Source organism: Mixophyes fleayi, chromosome 2 (genome assembly GCF_038048845.1).
Source record: "Mixophyes fleayi isolate aMixFle1 chromosome 2, aMixFle1.hap1, whole genome shotgun sequence".
Classification (NCBI taxonomy): Eukaryota; Metazoa; Chordata; class Amphibia; order Anura; family Limnodynastidae; genus Mixophyes; species Mixophyes fleayi.
In genome coordinates this window covers 79,637,419-79,656,117 of record NC_134403.1, presented here as the reverse complement: position 1 = coordinate 79,656,117, position 18,699 = coordinate 79,637,419, and the positions used below count along the sequence as shown (strand labels likewise).

The 18,699-nt window shown below is 40.9% G+C and overlaps 1 protein-coding gene across 2 annotated transcripts in view; it reads left to right on the top strand.

Moving 5' to 3' along the window:
• ARHGEF25 (Rho guanine nucleotide exchange factor 25) overlaps positions 1-18,699 on the top strand; it is a 253,296-nt gene that overhangs the window by 191,204 nt on the left and 43,393 nt on the right. For both annotated transcript variants that reach the window (XM_075199351.1, XM_075199352.1), the window contains one exon: positions 8,155-8,253. In XM_075199351.1, coding sequence (XP_075055452.1) covers positions 8,155-8,253 — 99 coding nt within the window. The remainder of the gene's footprint in view (positions 1-8,154; positions 8,254-18,699) is intronic.

Here is an 18,699-nt window from a genome sequence, read left to right as displayed (position 1 = left end):
TGTAATATATAGCACTATGCCTTTCCCTACAATGCCCCTCACATTCTCATCCTCCTTACATTTTATATATATATATATATATATATATAGTCATCAGGTATTTTGACTTTAACTGAATTTAACTATATTGTTTGTGAACTGTGCAGTAAAATCACGTCTGAGGGGCATGTGGGGAGATCTGAGTAGCATGTGAGGAGGTCTGAGGGGCATGTGAGTGGAGTTTTGGAGTACATGTGGGATCTAAGGACATGTGGAGGTTGAAGGGCATGTGGGGGCATTTTGTGTCAAGTGGAGGTCTGAGGGCATGTGGTAGAATGTTGAAGTGAGAGGCATGTGGGGGCATTTCAAGGATGAGTGATATGGGGGTGATATGGGGGTGGGGGGTGCTGAGGTCGTTTTAGGGCTGTTTTATCCTTCTTGAAATTACGTGTGATGTATGGCCCTTTTTCAAGGTTGGAAGTATATCAAGTATGTCATGTTGCCCAACACTGTTTTACATGCTAAAATACATTATATTAAGTTCAGTTGTTGCTGATCTAATAACAGACAACATGATGTTTGTTCCTGCTCTTCAGCTATTAATGCAAGTAGAAAACCTTAAAGTACATGGTACAGTTCATAAAAATAAGAATTACAATTTTGAAATTAGCCACTGTAGACATATACAAGTGCAAGCTCTTGTTCCATTTTGTGGACACGCCTACATGTAGATGCTTTACGCAACTATTTGATGGCTTGTAGCCCGTAATAGAGCTGTGCATCCCAATCTGCCCAGCTGCTCCCATCTTAGTGGCTTACAGTTGTTCAGAGATAGGTGCATGATGTCACAAAAAGGGAAGATATACCATTAGCAATGCTTGTCCCTCTATTTTTCCTTTTATAAATAACTAGTTGTGACTGGTTTTGCCTGAATTTAGTAGTGACATAACTTTTGTGGCATCAATATATTTTGCCATTGTTTTGCACTAGATATTATAAATGTTCTCACTTATACAAGTACAGTAATTCTTGCAAAAAGATCCAAATTAAGATAGAAATGTCATCCATGAATTAAAGTTGTCTGTCCTTTTCTTGTTTAATAGGATATAACAAAATAGTGAACATGATAGAAAGTCCACTTGTGAGTTTTCTTTACAAATCCATACTAACACCCTATTAGCTGCTAAGTGAAGCAGTTAATGAATACTTAGCAAGGAGAGGTATATATAGTCATGGCCAAAAGTTATTAGAATGACACAAATATTATTTTTCACAAAGTCTGCTGCCTCAGTTTTTATGATGCCAATTTGCAAATACTCCAGAATGTCATGAAGAGAGATCAGATGAACTGCAATTAATTTCAAAGTCCCCCTTTGCCATGACAATGAACTTTATCCCAAAAACAACATTCCCACTGCATTTCAGCCCTGCCACAAAAGGACTAGCTGACATCAGGTCATTGATTCTCTCATTAACACAAGTGAGAGTGTTGACAAGCACAAGGCTGGAGATCACTCTGTCATGCTGATTGATTTAGAAAAACAGAGTGGAAGCTTTAAAAGGAGGGTGGTGCTTAAAATAATTGTTCTTTCTCTGTTAACCATGGTTACCTGCAAGGAAACATGTGCAGTAATCATTGCTTTGCACAAAAAGGGGTTGACAGGCTAGGATATTGCTGCTAATAAGATTGCACCAAAATCAACCATTTATTGGATCATCAAGAACTTCAAGGAGAGAGGTTCAGTAGTTGTGAAGAAGGCTTCAGGGCGCCCAAGAACGTCAAGCAAGCGCCAGGACCGTCTCTTAAAATTGATTCAGCTACGGGATCGAGGCACCACCAGTGCAGAGATTGCTCAGGAATGGCAGCAGGCAGATGTGACTGCATCTGTACACACAGTGAGGCAAAGACTCTTGGAGGATGGCCTGGTGTCAAGAATTTCAGCAAAGAAGCCACTCCAGGAAAAACATCAGGGACAGACTGATATTCTGCAAAAGGTACAGGGATTGGACTGCTGTCGACTGGGATAAAGTTATTTTCTCTGATGAATCCCCTTTCAGATTGATTGGGGCATCTGTTAAAACGCTTGTTCGGAGAAGGAAAGGTGAGTGCTACCATCAGTCCTGTGTCATGCCAACAGTAAAGCATCCTGAGAACACAGAACACAGCCATGAATAAAGAATGGTACCAAAACATCCTCCAAGAGCAACTTCTCCCAACCATCCAAGAACAGTTTGTTGACGAACAATGCCTTTTCCAGCATGATAAGGCAATATTGGTAACTAAGTGGCTCGGGGATGAAAACATCGAAATTTTGGGTCCGTGGCCAGGAAATTCCCCAGACCTTAATCCCATTGAGAACTTGTGATCAATCCTCAAGAGGCGGGTGCACAAACAAAAACCCACAAAATCTGACAAACTCCAAGCATTGATTAGGCAAGAATGGGCGTCCATCAGTCTGTATGTGGCCCAGAAGTTGATTGACAGCATGCCAGGGCGAATTGCAGAGGTCTTCAAAAAGAAGGGTCAACACTGCAAATATTGACTATTTGAATAAAGTTAATGTAATTGTCAATAAAAGCCTTTGACACTTATGAAATGCTTGTAATCTTACTTCAGTATACCATAGCAACATCTGACAAAAAGGTCAAAAAACACTGAAGCAGCAAACTTTGTGAAAACCAATATTTGTGTCATTCTCAAAACTTTTGGCCTGACTGTATATGAGAGAGAGAAGGCCAGAGTTTGTGTTGTGCATCTCCTAGAGCTTCGCATGTAATCAGACGTGAAGTGGGTAGTCAATCAGATGATTTAAGTGTTCAAAGCATGACACAGTAAATCAGGAGAGTGTGCTGATTAGATGGGTATCAGTGACCTGCCCACTTGTTTGATAAGTAATTGTCAACTAAAGCTGGCCACATATGCTGCTTTATAGCTGGCAATATCAGCCAGTTGGTCCAGTATGTGTGTATGTGGCACAAAACACAATTCAAAAATCAATCAGATCATTTATCAGGCAGAAACGTAACTGCAAAGGGAAAATGATGAATATTGGCCTGTGTGCCTGAATGTGCTAACTGGCCACTATGCAGCCCAGAGGTGAAGCAAGTTTCCGGGAGTTGGCAAGTATGATGTTATCCAGTTGGGTTACTCATGTGTGGCCAAATTGGAAAGTAAGTAGTAACATTATTGGCCCGTGGATGCCCAGCATGTGACATGTGAGGCTCCTGTGAAACTGAAATAAACTGATTGTAGTGTCAAACATACATCTATAAGAGATGAAGTATATACATTCAACCTGCTAATCTAATAGTCATATTTCACCTTTTAACTATTTACCAAGTCCTCAATTCAGTATTTTCATGGCTAGCATTCTGTGTACTTTTGCATTCTTGCAAGTTTACTGCTTTAGAACATTTGAAAAGTGCCCTCGTTTACAGTGACCCTGTGTGTGTCTCTCTTTGTCTGTTTGAAATCTTGGGACACTATTTCTACAATTGTAACAAAGCTGAGTGTACACCAAGCTTCATTAGCACCAGAGTGACACGGTTAATACCCTTGAAATTTTATACGAGGATGAAATTAATACCAAGTGGTAATCCTACAGTGTAATGACTCAGAACTCTGCGGAGACTGAGTCTCCTACTGCTTCCATAATGCATAATTTACCTGCAGAGAAATATTCTCCAGTCGTCTGACAAAGAAAGCATCTCATTCTTCCACTTCTATGTCAATACTTCCATACTATATTCTTTTTTCATATTTTTCCACTTCCCTTTTTTTCCTAACATACCATAAATGTGGTCACTAAGAACTTAAAAGCAAATATTTTCCACATTTCATGTTATTTTGTAGAGTTAATGGTCTCCAGATCTGATCAGTTGCTGACCACGGGAGCCCCTTCCTGTCATACATTCTCATGTCTCACTCTATTACCAAATCTGAAATCACTTGTGTCTAACCAAGGGATTTAAGCAAAAGGCGGTTTAATGAAAAGCTGATATACTATCCGTTCACCTAGAGACAATTTGCTGATTTAGCACTTTTCTTATTACACTAAAGTCAAATAAGTAATACAGTAGGACAGTGGATAGCCTGAGGGCATATTGCAGAGCTTTTCTAAGGTATCATCATCATCAGCTGTTTATATAGCGCCACTAATTCTGCAGCGCTGTACAGAGAACGCACTCTCATCAGTCCCTGCCCCATTGGAGCTTACAGTTTAAATTCCCTAACATACACACACACACACACACACACACACACACACACACACACACACTGAGAGAGACTAAAGTCAATTTAACAGCAGTCAATTAACCTACTAATATGTTTTTGGAGTATGGGAGGAAACTGGAGCACCCGGTGAAAACCATGCAACCACGGGGAGAACATACAAACTCTACACAGATAAAGCCATGGTCGGGAATCAAACTCATGACCACAGTGCTGAGAGGCAGAAGTACTAACCACTATGCCATTGTTTATTCAAAACTAGATACACCACAACAGCATGCCATACAACATACAAACTATATTTAATTTGATATAGACATTACAGAATTATTTGTAAATATTAAAAGATACATTTTCATATTTGACCTTATATTTTAAGTTTAATTTTTTTCTAGACACATGATTCAGGAAGATGCGTTCCTAGTGATTACCCTGTTAGGAAAGTATAATATCTGAGCAATGTATCCCAGTGTCTGACTTTGATGAATTACCCTGGTTTATTAGATATCATAGAGCGTGTCTGCACGGTGGTAGAAAGATACTGTACAGTAACTCAGAATAAAGTATGGACAGCAGACTGAAGGCTGTGATTGACAAGAAAACCATTGTTGCAGTTTACATTACAAAGCAATCATTTCTGATTTGATAATCCCTTCATACTATAAAGGTAGCTAGAAAACACTGATGAATGATGGCCGTGGTAATAGACACAAGACAGCAGGATCAGATAATCGGATTATTGTTAGATAACAGGCACATTTACAGCAGGGTGTACTGTTGTACATGGAAAGTCAACATGTCAAGAAATCCTTTGACAAATGGGTTTGTAACAAGTTGCCAGGGAAAGCAACCTTTCATATTAACAGAACAAATCAAAGAACGTATTTTCAAACTGGTTAAAAATATAATGTATTCAAAGATGATATTTGTTTTGATCAATGAACATAATATGCTGATTATTATTGTATAATACTTGTAACAGTATAGCTCACATAATTTGCATATGATTGTCTTGTCTCACTTATTAGTCAGGTTCTTCCACAGATCTGCCTTCCCCATTATATGTGCCCACCCCTCCATCCTCCACTAACTGCATGGAACACCAGGTGCACGCACCACCTGACTTGTTCTCAGTCCCATGTGGGCAGGAAGCAAAAGAGGCAAACAGAAGAGTCTGCCTCTGAAATGTACAGTATCCGATGGAACTAGGTGGTGGTGGTGGTGGTGGGGTGCTACTAATGTAACGTGGGTGAGGGTTGGGCTATTAAATTAAAGGTGAAGGTGGATGCTAATCATTTAATAGTGGATGGGACATATTACTTTATTTGTTTGCTTTATTTCATTCAATAGTGGGGTGGGTCATGGTAGTGGGGTGCGGTGGGTTGAGGGCACTATTTAATGTTGGTGTGGTTTGGGGGCTATTAATTGATTGTGAGACTGAGTTTGGGGAAAGGGTAGGCTATTTATTAAATAGGAATAATTATTATTTAATAGTGGGGCTGTTTGGATGCAAATAAATTTATTTATTAAATGCAAATGCTATTAATTTAATGTCGGGGCTGGTTGGAGGGAGGGAGGACTAATTATTAAATGTGTGTTCTATTGATTTATCGCCAGGGCAGTTTGAGGGGAGAGAGGGAGGCCTAGAGGTTTCACTCATTGCTAAGGCTTCCATATTTCATGTACTTATCCTTTCTCCAGAGACCCAACATTCCAGGATCCAGACAAGCAGCAACTGAGCTTAAGATACAAGTAGCAGCAGGTATCGAAAGCAAGAACAGGTAGTAGAGAGCAGAGCAGGCAATTGTCCTGATTTTTGTGGGGCAGTACTGATTTTGGGTGACTGCCCAGCCTACAGGAACAGTTGGGCGATATGACTTGTTTCACATGCCTTTGCTTGTTAATTGGGGCTGGGTGCACCTGACAGTATCATTGGTTGTGTATTTAAAGTGAATGGGAAGAAGTTGTAGAGTTGCCTAGGACTGGCTACGATTATAGCCATGCCTCTTGCATGCGGGTTAAACTCACACTCTGGCGGTGTGGGATGGAAATCCCGTGCTAGAAATGTGTTTTTACGCCTGCCGTGTGATACTATCTGTATGGAGCACTACATCCCATGTCATGTAGCCTCAATTTGATCATGTTTTTGTATTTTACATACTCCTATTTAATAGATATCAAAATATATAAAGCACAGAAAATGAGAATGTATGTTAGTACTTGCATCTAAGAGGCAGGTAAAAAGGATTTTTTTCAGTGCATTTGGTCAATACTGGAAAATAGGGATATTTCATGGTAGAAATTTAAGGGCTGATCTGAAAGTCAGGGATAGTCTGCAACTGTGAAATGCATAGAAGATTGAGATGCATTACCCAGCTATTAGATTAATCAGTTTCTTCGCTACACTTTACCCTAAAATGTCTTATTACTTGTGAGACTTTCAGATTCATGGTAGTAGCAGTAGATGGATTCAGTCTTTATATAGCTTTCCTGGCAGTGAAACATCTTGAACTCTCACAATCCACCCTAGCTTAATTGGCCAATAAGGATTTCACTTGAACTCCAGTTTTCTCATATGTTTATAACTTACTATGATGATAGAATTATTCATCTGCACATTTTTAGGATGCTAAAAACAGACTTGTTAGAAGTACAAATGAGCAGTGAAAGTAAGAGGCCCCAGGAGTGCAGCCCGGGCAGGTTCACCAGCAGGACAGTATAGATTAGGTAGTCTGTCTGACGGAACATCCTCTGCTAAGCTGTTTTTGGATCATGAACCATCGTAGTGGCAGCAGATAATTATATCTCTGTGCTAACCAGTCAGGCATGTAGTTTGCTAAATGAATTGGTACAAGTGTATGCACATTTCATCTTCTGCATTTTTTCTTGTTATTATTATTATTAAACCACAAAGTGTAAAATAATTATTGGCTGGCAAAAAATAGATACTTATTATTTTCTTATTACATCTAAGGATATTTACGATAACATTATGATTGTATCGGGGAAATTATTTTCCTCTTCCTGTAAACATTGAAGGCTACTGCATCCATATACCTTCCAACTGTCCCGATTTAGTTGTGACAGTCACGATTCTAGGGGCAGCACGGTGGGTAAGTGGTTAGCACTTCTGCCTCACAGCACTGGGGCCATGAGTTCAATTCCTGACCATGGCCTTATCTGTGAGGAGTTTGTATGTTCTCCCCGTGTTTGCGTGGGTTTTCTCCGGGTGCTCCGGTTTCCTTCTACACTCCAAAAACATACTGGTAGGTTAATTGGCTGCTATTAAATTGCCCTTAGTCTCTCTCGGTCTGTGTGTGTGTTAGGGGATTTAGAGTGTAAGCTCCAATGGGGCAGGGACTGATGTGAGTGAGTTCTCTCTACAGCGCTGCGGAATTGGTGGAGCTATATAAATAAACGGTGATGATGATGATGATTGTCCCTCCATCCCACCAGTTAGGACTTTTGCACTGACTGCCAGGAATGCTGGACATTGTGCCGCTGGTGTGCACACAATGCTGGGGTGTATTTAGGGAAAGGGAGGAGGGGGTGACCTAGTGCTTTAGAAGAGGAGAAGAACACGGACCCAAACCCACTGCACATGACGCTCCCCTCCAAGCCTCGATATTCATTTTAAAATTTGTACACACAAGTTCCTTTGTACTTAAATTCCCATAATACAGACCAATATGACCCAGAATTTACCATTGCAGTTGCGGAATCAGTGGCGCTATATAAATAAATGGTGATGATGATGATGCTGTCAGGAAACCGTAACTAAAGTTCCTAGGATGATAAACATGAGTTTGAGCAGCTTTGTTTTGTTTATAGACAGGAAAATATTTCAGTGTGTACTCAACAGCCATATATTAAAACACATTTTCTTCATGTAAATGAAAAATAATAGTTCTGTAAACTAATTTTTCCTTTTTCCTTTATAGGAATGGAAGGAACATGATATTCCTGACAAACATCACTTGCCCGACCTATCATTTCTGTGTGACCTGCTTCAAGGGGCAACCACAGAACCCAACAATAAGGTATGTACAGCGCAGTGTAACAGTGATTTGTTGCATGGCATGGTTTGATGTTCCTGTACTAGGCCTGCTTAATACACATTGCTGCAAAGTTCCACACTGTCAGTTATGTATTGAAGTTATTGAAAATGTGCTCTATTCTAAAACACATTGAAAGGAAAGATTGTTATGTTATTGCTTTGTCCAGTGGTGGATCCAGGGGGGGGGCGATCAGGGCATTCGCCCCCCTTAGCAGCAAAAAGCTAGGTCCCAGCCGCCGATTAAAACGGAAGGGGCGGGGCTAAGCACGCGGGGGGGGGGGGCTAAATGTGGGCCAGCCAATCAGAATGGTCGCAGCTGGCGACCACAACGGGAGGGGCGGGGCCAATCGCGGGCGGAAGGCGGGGTTAACGCGGGCCAGCCAATCAGAGCAAAGGAGGGGGCGTGATTATGCAAAATCGCCCCCCCTAAACATAAAGTCTAGATCCGCCCCTGGCTTTGTCATTGCATACATTGTACCCTCATTTCAAGGATGAAGTCCACTGAACGTGGGATCCAGCTGTTTATCAAAACTGTTATGTCACATACTTGCTGCTCTGGAATAGTTGGTAGCTGTTTATAGTGTAATAGAACAGGTTCATTGGCCATAGTGTGGTTTGTTTTGTGTACCAGTGATAGGGAAATTATATTGTAAGTTCCACAGGGATAGAAACTATTTTGAATGATTAAACATTCTCTCATTGATTAGTGCTGTGGAATATGTTGCTGCTATATGAATAAAGAATGCTAATAGCAATAAAGGGACTAGTCCCGATTACCTAGAAAATCAAATCTAAAGTAGTATATTCTAGAAAGCTTATTAATGAATAATTTATTAGAGAGTGTCTTTCTCCCAATAGGTTCACTGTGTCAACATATATTTCTTGTTTTCATAATTCCAAACAAGCGTAATTTCTTGTGGCTTCCACGTCAGGCTGAGGATACAAGCAGGTAAAATGAGGTGTACTGTCCTGAAAGATGCATTGTGCAAATCATCTCTGAGGACCAGACAGCAACACAGACATCCAGCAGTCACTATTTCATGGGGGTTTGAACACAGTGCTGGTATTATCCTTGAGTACAAGCACAATGCTATCATGATTATAGAGAACAACACTGGAATTATGCTGGGGCAGAAATATGTTATACTCCTGTGTTACAAAGCTGGTATATTCCTGGGGCACCGTGTGGTATTATTATTATTATTATTATTATTATTATTATTATTATTATTATAATCATTTATTTCTAAAGCACTGACATACTTTGCAGCGCTGTACATTGAGGGTATCATGACATAAACTAATTATGTACAATGACATGAAACGGATGGTAACTATGGCCCTGCCCAAATGAGTTTACAATCTAAATGAGGTCGGGAGCACTTGATACATAAGGTAGCGGAATAACAATTGTAGCTGCTGGTTGGGAAAGTGAGTTTGGCTATTGTGAGGCAGCAGCATTATCAGCCGCCAATAATAAAGCAGCCATCAATGAAGCAATGGTGTAATCTTGGAGTGCTGGTACAATATGGTAGCACTGTAAAAACTTACAGGAAAATTGGTATATTAAGGCAGGCAGATCTACCATGTGCAACTGAGCATCTGATTCAGGGTGCACGATACAGGATGGCAAATGTGAGCCTCTTATGTATAAATGAACGGAAGTTTTTCAGATATGTACATAGAGATTTTCAGACATACGATTAAGTATTATTTGTCTGCCCAATAGGGGTGTGGTATACAGCTAGACCTTCAATGAGTGTCCCTTTGTATTCCTGAATGCATGCAAGGAATCCGTGCTCAATATACATCAATATGTTTAAAAACTGTTTAAAATAAGTATTTTATTAGGTTATTTCATACAGGGCCTGATTAAGGGTTCTAGCCCTAGGCTAATACGGCCGCAGCGCCCCCCCCTCCTCCGAATATATAGGTGTATAGGAACACTCCTGAATATGAATGTTCAGGTGTATTCTCCAGCATTCAAATTTAGACAGATTGTGCCATTGTCTCTTACCTGTTCTTGCTCTTCTCTCTTGCAACTTTGTTATCCTCTCGCTGGCTTCTGGAAAGTTGGCATCCTGTTTTGAAAATGCAAAAATGTATTATAATGCAAACCCTGAATGATTAGGCCCTTTAGTTAAAACAAAACACTCCATTATGGCGAGCTAAAAGTACCCCATTGGACAGGCATATATAAGCAATATCTGAATATTTGTTGTCAATCAAATACAAACCTCTACCAGCCCCATCTCACTAATATTTAGTATTCTAGTGATTGCTGAGACCACCCATGTGACCACCACACAATCATGAGATTCTGCCCCCCAAAGCTGCTGTATTTTTTAAATACCCCCTGCAGCCATTTTCCTTAACCACAACCCCCCCCCCCACAGCCATTTTCCTTAACCCCTGCTGCAGCCATTTTCTTTACCTCCCATCCTGCATCCATCCCCCTTGCAGCTATTTTCCTTACCTCCACTCTGCTAGCTAGCTATCCCCCCCGTCACATCAAAACTCCCCCAGTCACATATATCAGCCCCCCTCCTCTGCCCTCCTTCATACATATCAACCTCTCTCCCTCCCTATAGATTTTCATGGAGCCCACCCTATAGATTTGTATGACAGTCCCCCTCTCCCTCCCTATACATATGCATGACAGTCCCCCCTCTCCCTCCCTATAGATATGCAGGGTAGTCCCCCCCCTCCCTATAGATATGCAGGGTAGTTCCCCCCCCTCTCTATAGATATGCAGGGAAGTTCCCCCCCTCTCCCTATAGATATGCAGGGCAGTTCCCCCCCCTCCCTATAGATATGCAGGGCAGTTTCCCCCCCCCTCCCTATAGATATGCAGGGCAGTTCCCCCCCCCTCCCTATAGATATGCAGGGCAGTTCCCCCCCCCTCCCTATTGATATGCAGGGCAGTCCCCCCCCCCCCTCCCTATAGATATGCAGGGCAGTTCCCCCCCCCCTCCCTATAGATATGCAGGGCAGTTCCCTCCCCTCCCTATAGATATGCAGGGCAGTTCCCCCCCCCCTCCCTATAGATATGCAGGGCAGTTCCCCCCTTCAATTACCTGTAGTTGTGCCAGCGTTGCTCCTCTCCTCAGATCAGCAGATAGGAAGTGAAGACGTCCTGCTTCCTGTCTGCTGCACAGCAACAGGCAGCCTGGCGATTGGCTGTGTGTTGCTAACCACTGACCACCATTGCTTTTGATTGTCGAGCCCTCCACCCCCCCGCGGCGACCCCCCCCTCCCCCACCCCGAAAAAAAAAATGAATGAAGAAAAAAAAAAAATAATTTTTTTTTAAAAAAAAAAATACCCACAGGGCAGCGCCCCCCCCCCCGGGACCCAGCGCCCCAGGCTGCAGCCTGGTCAGCCTAGTGGTTGATCAGGCCCTGATTTCATAAATTATTGAGGAATAAGAAAGCTGCTACATGACTGAGTTTCGGGAAAGTCGGTTTACTAAGAGAGGAACACAGGCAATGCTTAGACTGAGTGCATTTGCTACATACAAGCTCCTGGGGCACATATCGGTCGCTTAGTAGTTAGCGACTCTGCCTCACAGCGCTGGGGTCATGGGTTCAATTCTCGACCATGGCCTTGCCTATGTGGAGTTTGTATGTTCTCCCCGTGTTTGCGTAGGTTTCCTCCGGGTGCTCCGGTTTCCTCTCTCACTGAAAACATACTGGTAGGTGTTAATTGGCTCTTATTAAATTAACCTTAGTCACTCTCGGTCTTTGTGTGTGTGTATGTATGTTAGGGAATTTAGACTTCAATGAGGCAGGGACCCCGAAATTTATTTCTGAAAGATTACATTTCTTCTTCATATTTAGGTTTGTTTTCCTTTAGTGATTCAGTACCTCTTCTTCAAGTCCTTCTTATCACATAATCATTACAACTATTTCACCTATTTCAGCTATTAACACTAAACATGTAACAAATGTTCTAGTCTCTGTTCAGTTCAGCAGAGATTGTTACAAGAATTTCTTTATCAAGTTTTTCGTTCTGTAAACAAAATTATGTCGGTTACACTAATCCAGAAGGTGGCCATTCCTTTTACATTGCAACACATTGCTCAGCGGTTTGGTTGCCATGGAAACATTTCTTTGAAGATAAAATATTGTTCATTGCGTACACTATGATTGAGCTCTACTATTGCTAGGTTTAATTGCCGTGTTTCTGATTTATAAGGAATATTCTTATTTTTTCTCTGTTGTGCCATTAGAATTTTTATTTCTGCATACTCCTTTCATGAATGGTATTTATATTAATTTAAGACATATTTTTGTATATGTTTGCTACATGAACAATATATACACTTGGTATTTATCACAGTTTAGTGTAATCAGTTTAATGTTGAAACATAATGTAAAAACGTATAATTCTCCGCTAGAGCAGTTTCTGAGATTAGGTATTTTCCAGGAACTCGAGCAGCTATGTCGACTGAAACCAGGGATGGGGAATCAGTGCTTGGGAGAAGTAGTTAGTTAATAGCTTGGTAAAATGAATGCTTTTGCATGGCTGGTGACCTGATAAAAAGACTACCTTTCACCACTACAATAGCGGCTCTGAGATCCTTCTATGAGGCTGTCATGGTCCACCTGCTGAGACAGGTCTACTTCACTTGTCACCTTTTACCGTGTTGTTCTGCAATGCTTAGTGTGTGCCTACTGTGACAGCTATGACTGTGCACCCTTTTAGCTTACTGTTCAGTGTGAATTCAGTTTGTGCACCAAACACGTGGGAATATAATCTGATTCTTGAGGCATCTCATCATATTTTATTTGGAATAGGTAATGGCCAAATACAACTGTGACAGGATGGACCTCCTATGTCACCCTGTTTGTGTGTTGCTGGGGACCAGCTGGGCTTGCCTTGCCACTGTCCCCTTTTCTTTATCCCAAATGCGTTTTTGCTGCTACCGCCACTAGGGTCCTTCCCTGGCACCTAGAACCGCGTCCTTCTGGAAAACTCTCGCTGCTAGTGTACCCCTTGCTGGGCACCTGACTGGTACACATGACCTCTTGCCTTCAGATCAAGGTTGCTGTGGATGGTTCCTCCTGGCCTATCCCACTGGCCAGAGCTGCAGGTAGCGAGCAGAGTATCGGTACTGGATGCAGGGTCCCAAACTCAGATCAGCTGGATAACGGATTAGATTGGTCTAATCTGTAGCTCACAGGAATTACAGCAGGTAAGTAGGCGTCACAGCAGGTTCTTGAAGCAGTGTTGTTTGTTAGTTCAAGAGTTCTAATAAGGACAGTTACATACACTAGTTTAAGATACTAGTGAGGGGTTGGGTACATATGAGCGATGATCATAACCCTGACAACAGATAACAACACAGGAATACACCGGAGGTGTATTCCCCCACAGAGTGCTAATACTGACAGGTTGATGTCACTTTCAAGGTGCACACTCTGTTTCCTGTTGTTAACCTGGTAATTTAAGAACATGCCACCTCTACAATGTACTAGACTTTTTAAACTACATTTTAGAGGCAGCGCGTCCTTAAACTACCAGATTAACAGCAGGAAATAGAGTGTGCACCTTGAAAGTGACGTCATCGCTGGCTGCCGGCTTCTTCATTCGTCGCCACTGTTTGAGGTCTGTTTTCCAACCTTTAAGTATTAAGATTACATTAATGGGCTAAAAGATCTCCGTGCAAAACACAAAGGAGGTCATTTAGTCATGTATGAAGTGCATCTGATATGTAATGCAAAGCACCATGGTTCTGTACCAGTGTACCCTAAAAATCCATCCAGCCTCCACTTGTAGAAAAAGCTTTAGGTATACTGTAAACGTCACTTAAACATCCAAACTCTTACCCCTTTAGTACCACCTCTTTCAACTGAGCAAAGTTTTCCTTTCTTTCTCCTAAAAAACTAAATAAAACAGTCCTCATGTACAGTGCGCTACTTAAAACAAACAAATAAATGAAAAACAGGCAGCTTGTTCCCCCTTCCCCCAAATCCCTGACCAGCGCCAGCATTTGACAGCCTGTTCTGATTTCCATTTTAACAGGGAGACCACGAGTGTGCCATAGTAAAAAAAACTTTCCCAGGCTAACGCTAACTGCTATCTGAGGATAGCGCTAGAAACTAATACCCTGTGTAAGAGCCAGCTGGAGAGTGTACAGTGTAGGGGGATCGCTTCTAATCCCTCGCTGGCAGGCTGCACGCTGCTCCTCACCCACATTTATCGATTGCCAGATTGACTTCAACAAAACCAGCACATTGGACACTAAATGCTAGCACCTGACTATATGTGACAGACAGCATCTTCTGACAAACCATGCCAAACAAATTAGGCGCTAATGAGTACATTAGGGTGCTTAATGTAACCGCTGCTCAACATTTAACAGGTACTGTGCCTGTTATTCTTTTAAAACAAACAAGCTGATATAAAAGAGTAAGTAACATTTATATTTGATATTTATTAAAAACTTTATATTTAATATTTGTTGAAAACAATGACATATAAACGTAAAATTTCATGTTGAGCTGAAAATTGTTTAAAAAACCTTTATGTGCTGTTTCATCAAAGGTGAAAGCGCCCATAAAGGGGGCGTAAAGGCGTCAGGTGGCGCTAATGTGTGCAGGCTTTTTCAACAATTCTCAGCTCAACATAGACTTTAAAGCATCAACATTCATTTGAGAACAGAGTGTTTTAGAAGTTCCAGCCTTCCTCATATCCAGAGACATTTTCCGATTTACAAGGTACAGCAATCATTATATTTAATAACGACAAGGAACATTGACTTTCCAATTTGCTATTGTTGCCTAAAAAGGATTGAATTGGTTGCTATCTACATGTTTATGGGGCACCTTTGTGGAGTACCTTAAGTTTACCAATTCATCTTGGTTTTCCTAAGGAGGCTAAAATCAGGAACTTTGCATTACAATACACCCCCGGTGTACTCCTGTCGTGTTATCTATGGTCGGGTTTAGGGTCATCGGGTTATAGACTACCGCCGCTAGTGATCTCCAGAAGCACAGATATAATAACTATACTACATGGTCAAACAGTGCTCGTTTTTATACAGATTCTGACACAAATCCTGGGGGTAAACCAGCCCCCTCATCCGACCAGGCACTGAAGCGTCTGATATCACATCAGATAATTAAACATCAGGATGTGATATTTCTCTAGATGTGGAGTTAACGTAATTTAACTTACAAAATTCACAGCAATCTGTGATATCCTATGTGAGGATACCACCCTTAGCTGAGATTGCAGTTACCCTCTGTGAGATTCAACTCACTTGGGTAGACCAGAGTATATCCAAAATAAGGCTTTACTATGACAGCACAACACCACAAAACGTTTACAAGATACAGGGTAAATAGTAGCATGTACCCTCCAGCAGCCTCTTACAGTCAACACTCCAAAGTAATAATCTAAATCTCTTTCAGAGTCATATCCTCCCACAGTATTACCACTACCGTTTAGGGCAACAGTTGCCATGTCGCCCAGCTTGGGATAGTGGCTCACACAGACCCTGTCCTGGTAGGGTTTCCTCCATCGACACTACAGTGCCTATCCAGAGTCCTTTTTGCTGATGTCTTGTACACCGGGATCCTCTAAGCTAGACTGAATCTATTGGTTTTTTGATCTCCTTATATTCTTGGCTGTATACAGAGGGAGAAGGGTCAAATGTCCCAATCCTCTCTCTTTCAGCAGGGGTCTAACAGTGGACACTTGAACTGTTAGACCTACTGGCCTAAGTCATTAAGGAAAGTAAGGCAAAAAAAAGGAGTAAATGTTCTCCGGGACAAATCATGTTACTATGCAAGGGGTGAAAATTAGTTGATTATTTTGTTCAAAAGTTAAACACTGGCTGTTTTTTCATGTAGCACACAAATACTTGATAGCTTTATTTTTACACTGAAATTTAAGGTTGATCTAGGACATGCCTTCCTCAACTATAAATCTGTTCCCACATTTTAAATTTACCTCCCCTCCAATGCAACATGGTTTTGTCCAGGTGCAAAGTTACTCCTTTTTCATGCTTTGCTCTCCTTAATGACTCGGGCCCACTGTATCTGTTACCCTGATTAGACAATGGAAAGGCTTGACTGAAATTACTATTTGGCTGGATACAGTAAACAAAGGGTTACAATATTACATCAAGGAATGACACTTCACCCTTGTGTGATACATTTTGATACAATAACATTTATATTAATACATATTAATACATTTCCCAATGCTATTTCAGCCAGTATATTACTGTGGAGGCACATTGCATATCATCTAGAAGTTCTAACTTAATTACCTCTCAGATTATCTGTTGACCTAGCTAATTAACATGGGCTGCCAGCTAGCTATGCAAGTCACTCAGGCATTGCTCTGATTACAAACCAGATCTATGCCACACCTTATAACAATGGACATTTGAGACAAATGGTAACTACCTTAGCTAACATAAGCAAAATGACTACTGCTGTCCTGTTATGTTCACACAATATGGCAACATTCTTTATATTTCTAATACATACAATATTGCAGGTAATAGGAAGGGCAAAATGTACCAAATAAAATAATATAAAAGGATTAAAAAGTACATTAGACCATGAGAAACGGGTGATGAATAATAAGTAGTCAGTCCAGTAGCACCCCGTTTCGTCACATCCTAAATTACTTGTATTCTGAGTCTACATTGTTCAGACAGGTTTTTGCCTCTCTAACAAGACGTGACAACAGGTAACGACCTCATGCTGGGCCTTCAGGCTAAAGCATGTTTTTGTCACTTCTGCGAGGAAAAGACTTACTTAGCATTTCCTGCTTTCAGCAAAAAAGACTTCCTCTAACCTGGCATAACACATTAGAAATCGGTACCTTTCCTATACCGAAATACACACAATATAAAATAATATCAGTACATTTGCAATGGTATTCAGCAGTTATCGGCACCCTTAATTAAAATAAATATCTAAAATAAGTTATTCCTATGCGATCCAGCCACAATAACTATTAAGTAAATACTATATTGAACTGTAAGAATCTAAAACCGTAGGGCAAAGGCTCATTTCTGACATCACATGACTACTTCTACACAATTATACTGTAATAACGGGAATGCTTTGTGCACCTTCCAGTGACTGGTAAAACCCAGCTCCTGGCAGACTTCAAACGTTGTAACAAAACATAAACCGTTCCGATGTCCCCTCACTCTCATGAATGATTTAGGACTCATTTGAGTATTATTTTTGGATTAAAATGTAAAAGTTTAAATGATACAGGGGGTGGTCTTAAAGTGAAAGTACTTTGGACATTGATCCAAAGCTTTTCCTGTCTTCAGTGCAGTGAGTGTGCACCTTAAAATGTAACTGGTGGACAAGTGAACATACTTGTGTACATAATTATAAGATATGAACTGCATTATATGCTGGAGCGTAAAGCATTTCGTTTTGCACAAAGCATCCCATACATAACAAGGATCACATCCACATCATGGTATTTTACAATGTGCCTAGTGTAAACAGTAAACACAAACCACAAACAGTTTGCTACCACTTTACAACAACCGCCTTCATTCATTTAAGCCTTCCTATGTAAACTCGGCACTTCACGGATTTATAGGCTATAAATTGGGCAGGGACGATGGTCAGTATATTCCATGAGGACACTTAAGGCTAAACTCTGCCAGAGAAAATTGGCCAGGACTGCATTTTGGAACCAGGTAAATATTCCGTAGAATGGTGTAGAAAATGTTGTTCTTCTTTATTATGTACTCAGCATTGTTTCATCTTATATATGGCTTATGGAATAACAGCACCTAATAGATAAAGTTGTTCTATTGTGTGTCCATTATAAGAACATTACATAGGACCACCTATAAATTCAATGAAATTTATTAGATGATATTTTTAGCCTCATACTCTAAACTATGTTTTTATATATCCTTCTTTCATATAGAAGTACATGAACAAATCATTTACTGTTAGACATGTTTTATAAGCAAAGCAGTGGTCCATTCTCTGAATCCATCTGTTAGACTGGAATACATAATGGTAGGTATTGAGCAACGTCTAGCAGTTGCGAAAATGTATCATAGATTTTTTTCCATTAAGAGCATATATCAAGGTTTACCAATCAGATGTTACATGAAAGTGGGCTGTGGTTGTTCACACCTGTGTCCTTAACCCATGTGTTTTATAATTGCTCTGCAATATCTCCACATTAATAATTTACAACATAGGTCCAAGGCCGCAACCGTCTAATGCTTGTTCCAGGCAGACAGTCTGTCTCTGGTCCATCGCACAGACTAGGTTTTTTCATCCTTACACAAACCTACACTTTAAAGCTACGAATTTCCACGTGGGTCATGCGTTATATAAGGTATCTTCACAGGTCACAGAATTCTCAAGGCTGGCTGGTGTCTTCCAGAAGTCTGTAAGGTCTGCATTCAGCCAGTGACCCAGC